At 44.6% G+C, this 5,635-nt stretch overlaps 1 protein-coding gene across 1 annotated transcript in view; it reads left to right on the forward strand.

The window, feature by feature from the left end:
• Position 1: 1 nt before the first annotated feature.
• Positions 2-5,635, forward strand: part of KIAA2026 (KIAA2026 ortholog) — a gene marked incomplete at its 5' end in the record, with an annotated part of 84,114 nt that continues 78,480 nt past the window's right edge. Inside the window, one exon of the mRNA XM_006881358.1 lies at positions 2-222. Coding sequence (XP_006881420.1) covers positions 2-222 — 221 coding nt within the window. The remainder of the gene's footprint in view (positions 223-5,635) is intronic.

The following is a 5,635-nucleotide window of genomic DNA, read 5'->3' on the forward strand; positions in this document are numbered from 1 at the left end:
CCGGGCCGGCCGCGCTCCGCCGGGCCCCGGGCCGGCCGCGGGGCTGCTGCAGATGGCGGAGAAGTTCTCCCGCGGCCAGTACGCGGGCATCACCGAGTTCGTGGCGGACTTCAGGGCGATGCTGGAGACGTGCTACCGCCTGCACGGCGTGGACCACTGGATCTCCAGGCAGGGCCAGAAGCTGGAGATGATGCTGGAGCAGAAGCTGGCGCTGCTGTCCCGGTAAGGGAGCCCCGGCCGACACAAACACACCCTCGCACGTGTCCGCGGAGGGCCGGGCCAGGCCGGGGGCGGTGCTGATAGGTGCGGAGGGCCGGCCGGGGAGGGGCAGGGGCCGGGGCCGGGGTGGGGTGGGGGGGGGTCATTGTGAAAATGTCTCTTAAAGGAAGTGGGTGACACCGCTGGAAACACGTGCAAGGTGGTGGCTCGGTGCCTTCTGACAGTGGGTGATGCCTCTGAGCTGGGCGGACCTGGGATGCCCGGGCGCCACTGTCTATGAGTTTAGATTTTAGGGACCAGAAGCCGTCGGCAGTCCTGCTCCTGCTAGCTGTGTTTTGTTTTTGTTTTTTTTTATATCCAGAGTCAATTTCTTTCCTAACACTAACCTAAAACAGGAAGCGACTAAGATGCAGACATTGATTTTAAATCACCAATTGATGTCATCCAAATTAAGTGGAAACTATTAAGGCATAGGAAAAGAAATTGAAGATGCTTGGCAGTTGGATTCGAAGAATACTACTTTATTTTCTAATTGTGGGTACTTGACCAAACCACAAAATATTTTTTGCATTTCTTCCTAATCTGTAAAATGGAAGTAATAATGAAAGGTTGGCAGGAGGCTAAAATGAGTTACTAAATGTAGTCTCTGCAGTGCTGGCTCCTTAAGATTAGGATATGTGCTACACTATGAATTTGGGTAAAATCAATTCCTATCTTCCGCCTGAAATTCCGCCTTGCTATTTTTGCAAAGTAGTTCATGAAAAGTTGTGCGAACAATTCATTGGTCAGTCACATATCATTGCAGTTTCAGACTTTTCCCGCTAAAGTAGTGTAGTGTTTCCCTCATGGAGCCCTGGTGGCTTTCATGCTTACAGCAGTTTCCTCCCAGAAAAGATTTACAGCCTCAGAAATCAGATGGGGTGTTACTGAGTTAGTCTTTAAAGTCAGCAACCTTTGCTTAAATCTTTTCCTGAAGAAGAGTTAATTTGGTGATGGGATAATTACGAATTTGCCTTCTACTTTTACTACCTTTTTTAGGCCCTGTGTGATAGATTTCAGATCACTCTCCAGTGCCCACAGTTAAACTGACACAGTTATGTATGTTATGATGTACTTGTCCTGTTCACACATCCTTCATTTTGAATACTCCAATTTGAAGTCACATGGTTTTGACCTGAAAATAACCTCTGTCTATCTAGTCTAAGCTCCCAGTTTTGCAGATGTAGAAAGAGGAATCCAGAATAGGCAAGAGAATGACTGCAGGAAAGTACTATCAGGTTGTTTATCAATTTGAATGAATTATAGGTGTTTCCAAAAGCACTGTGTATGTGCTAAATGTCAGTATTCTATGTTGTTGTTGTTAAGTGCCGTCGAGTCGCTTGCGACTCATAGCGACCCTATGTACAACAGCCCTAAACTCTGTCCTGTGCCAATCGCACTGTCTCTGACACTCCTATCCCGATTATCCCAGTCACTGAATCAATCCATCTCATAGAGGGCCTTCCCCTCCTGCACTGTCCCTCCACCCTCCCAAGCATGATGTCCTTTTCCAGGGACCGGTCTCTCCTCACAACATGTCCAAAGTATGTTAGACGGAGCCTCAGAATCCTTGCCTCCAAGTATTCGATGAGTCTTGCAAAGGAACAGAGAAACTAGAGAAATTTCAAAAATCCAGTTGCCAGCATTCTGAATGCTGTATTACCATCTTATAGAGTAATATCTATATTAAGAAATTAAAGGAACATATTTGCCACATTTTGGGGCCAAAAGAGGTGAAACTCTTGAAATTTAATGAAGAATAGTATAGTGTCTGACATGGAAAGTTTTCTTTTTATTTGATAATAATTTAAATCATAGGTTTGCCAAGTTTGTAGGCATTATCAAATCATTTTTTTATTTTGTACCCCCTCAAATCTGAGTCTGCTAAGTCCTTTGAGTGGGGACACACTGATAAAAAGCACAATTTACAACTGCTTGAAATGCAGTCAGGATAGGTGGATACTTTAGAGCACTATTCTATATAGGTACTTTATAATTATTTTAAAGTAGTGTGGGGTATTTTACTAATAACCTTATGCCTTGTAGTATATATATATGGCAGTAGGTACGTTTCTTAACTTTCAGATTCTTCGAGAAGAACCTTGCTCCTGCTTCATATACCACTGAGCCTTCTGGGGAGTGAGAAGTGAAGTGCATTAGATAAGGAGCACGCCATACTGTCACTAGAGAGCAGCCCTGTGGTGGTAGCACCCAGGACATACTGAATATGTTTCTTCATCCATACAGTGAGGGTGTTGGTGCTACAATACTGTGTGTCTGACCGAATTAGACATTCTAGTTGGTTCTTGATAGATGAGTGTGCTGTCCTTAAATGGTTTATAGCTGAGGAGGGGAATGATACTTACAAAGATAAAAACACATTAAAGTCATAGTGAAGGTGCATACTAGGTGCCTGGGAGACTTAGTGGAAATCTGAAAAGGAGTCAAGAGGAAGAGGCTAGTTAGAAGATACTAAGGAGAAGTATATGCTCAAACTGATTATTGAAGTGGAGGTGGTTGCCAGGTTTTTCTTTTTGGCTTAAAAGGTAGATATGCTCCAGAATTCTGGTTTATAGTTAGTGCAGAACATGAAACAACATAGTGTTTGTGGAACTTCAAGTGTTTGTGACTTGCCACTGTGTGGCATCCAGAGTAGTGTCTCCTCCACCTTGGGAGGCATGTGGATGATCTATTGGGGTCAGGGAAGAAAAGATGAACGTAAATCCAACTTTTCTGTAAACTTTCATTAAAATAACAAAAAGAAAAGATAGACCTCGATGTATGTCTGTTTTATCATTTTAAAATTTGTTTTGAGATTTTTGTGATGTATATATGATAGCCTCAGTCCTGAGGCTCAATGTCAAGAAGACAAAGATTCTCACCACTGGACCAATTGGCAGCGTCAGGATGGATGACGAAGAGATTGAGAGTGTTCACAGCTTCAGTTTGCTCGGCTCCACAGTCAACACTCTTGGCACCAGCAGTCAGGAAATCAAAAAGCGTATCGCGATGGGAAAGTCTGCTGTTAGGGACCTCTCTAAAGTACTCAGGAGCAACAGTGTCTCTCTGGAGACTAAGGTGCGCCTGATACAGGCCATGGTCTTTGCAATCGCTTGTTATGCATCAGAGAGTTGGACAATGACTAGGGAGGACAGAAGGAGAGTGGATGCTTTTGAGCAGTGGTGCTGGAGAAGGGTACTGAAAGTACCATGGACTGCCAGGAAAACAAACAGATTTATCTTGGAGAGGATTAAACCAAGCTACTCCTTGGAGGCAAGGATTCTGGGGCCTCGTCTGACATACTTTGGACATGTTTCCAGGAGGGACGGGTCCTTGGAGAGGGGACATCATGCTTGGGAGGGTTGAGGGACAACGCAGGAGGGGAAGACCCTCTATGAGATGGATTGATTGGGTGACTGGGGCAATCAGGATGGTTGTGTCAGAGGCGGTGCGGTTGGTGCAGGATAGAGCAGGGTTTAGGGCTGTTGTGCATAGGGTCGCTATGAGTCGGAAACGACTCGACGGCACATAACAACAACAACAACAACATATATGATAGCATCAGAAGTATGACCCTTATCAGGTTTCCAAGGCAAAAAATGTGAACTGGAGCAAATTGCCTTACCTTTGTCCTGAGAAACTACTGATGGAGTTGAACCAACAATTTTTTGGTTAGCAGCCCAAAGTGTAATCTATTATACCACCAGAGCCTCCTGTTGTATACCTGCAGTTGTGTTTGTGGAAGTAAAAGAATTGAGATCAGAAGAATCAGAACAAGTGACGTTTTGAAATTCTTAACACATCTTTTCTATATTAAGATTAAGAATATAGCTTTTTGGGGGGAGGGAAGAAAAAAATACAGCTTTTTACCATCTATTTTTAGAGATACTATTATCTATATCAGATTTGTTTTAAGAAAGTAGTACAGTGGTGGTTGTGGTGGTGATGGTGGTGGTGGTGGTGGTGGTGGAGGTGGAGGTGGAGGTGGAGGTGGAGGTGGGGTCAGGATCAGGGTCAGGGTCATGTGCTGTTGAGTATGACTCATAGTGACCCAGACTCAACAGACTGATTTAACAGACCTGAATGCTGTCCTATCCTGTGCAGTCTTGACCATCTCTGATACACTTGAGTACATTGCTGCAGTACCATGTTAGTCCATCTTGTTGGGGGTCTTCCTCTCTTTCGATGACCCTCCACCTTTCCAAGTATAATATCCCTTTCCAAGGAATAGTCTTTCCTAGCAACATGTCCAAAGTATGAGCGCTGAAGCTTTACAGTCTTTGACTCCAAGAAGCACTCTGGCTGCATATTCTCAAGACATCTTGTTCTTTGGACATTCCATATCTGTGCTCTTTTCCAACACCACAGTTGAAAGACATTAGTTGTTCTTCTCTTATCCTTATTCATTGCCCAGCTCTCAGATGTGTACCAGGTAGTTGAAAAGACCATATCCGGAATCAGGTGCACCTTTGTCCGCAAACTGACATCATTGCTGTGCAGTATTTTAGAGAGGTCCCTGACAGAAGACTTTTCCAAAGCAGTACATCTCATGACTGCTGATAACAAAGGTCAGTTGTGGATCCAAGTAAGGTGAAATCATTGACAGTTTCAGTCTTTTCTCCAGCTTTCATGATGTTGTCTATTGGCCCAATAGGGGAGGACATTTGTTTTCTTGATGTTGAGATATAATCCGTATGAAAGCTGTAGGCATTGATTTTGCTGCAGCAACTGTTTCAGGTCCTCTTCACTTTGACCAGACAAGGCTGTGTCATCTGCATAATGTAAGTTGTTAATGAGTCTTCTCTGATCCTAATGTCACATTTCTCTTCATAGAGTCTAGCTTCACAAATTATTTGCTCAGCAAACAGATTGAAATAGGTGTGGAGAAAGGATACAACCCTTATGCATGCCTTTCCTGATTTTAGACCATGCGGTGTTCCCTTGTTCCATTTGGACCACTTTTTGATCTGTTTCATATGAGCACAATTACGTGTTCTAGGATTTCTGTTTGTCTCAATGTTAGTCATAGTTTGTTGTGGTCCACACAGCCAGACGCCTGTGCATAGTCAACACAGACAGCATCCATCTGACATCAGCAGTGTTGTCCCTGCTGCCTGTTCTAAACCCAGCTTCAAATGCTGGCAGTTCCCTGTCAACCACTGTAAGGCAGCTGTGGGGGGGAAAGCAGTTAGCCCTGTTGTTGTTGTTATGTGCCGTCGAGTCATTTGCGACTCATAGCGACCCTGTGCACAACAGCCCTAAACCCTGCTCTATCCTGCACCGACCGCACTGCCTCTGACACTCCCATCCCGATTACCCCAGTCACCGAATCAATCCATCTCATAGAGGGTCTTCCCCTCCTGCGCTGTCCCTCCAC

The sequence above is a fragment of the Elephantulus edwardii genome, unplaced genomic scaffold (assembly GCF_000299155.1).
Source record: "Elephantulus edwardii isolate Elephantulus edwardi_28Jun2011 unplaced genomic scaffold, EleEdw1.0 scaffold00014, whole genome shotgun sequence".
NCBI classification, from domain to species: Eukaryota; Metazoa; Chordata; class Mammalia; order Macroscelidea; family Macroscelididae; genus Elephantulus; species Elephantulus edwardii.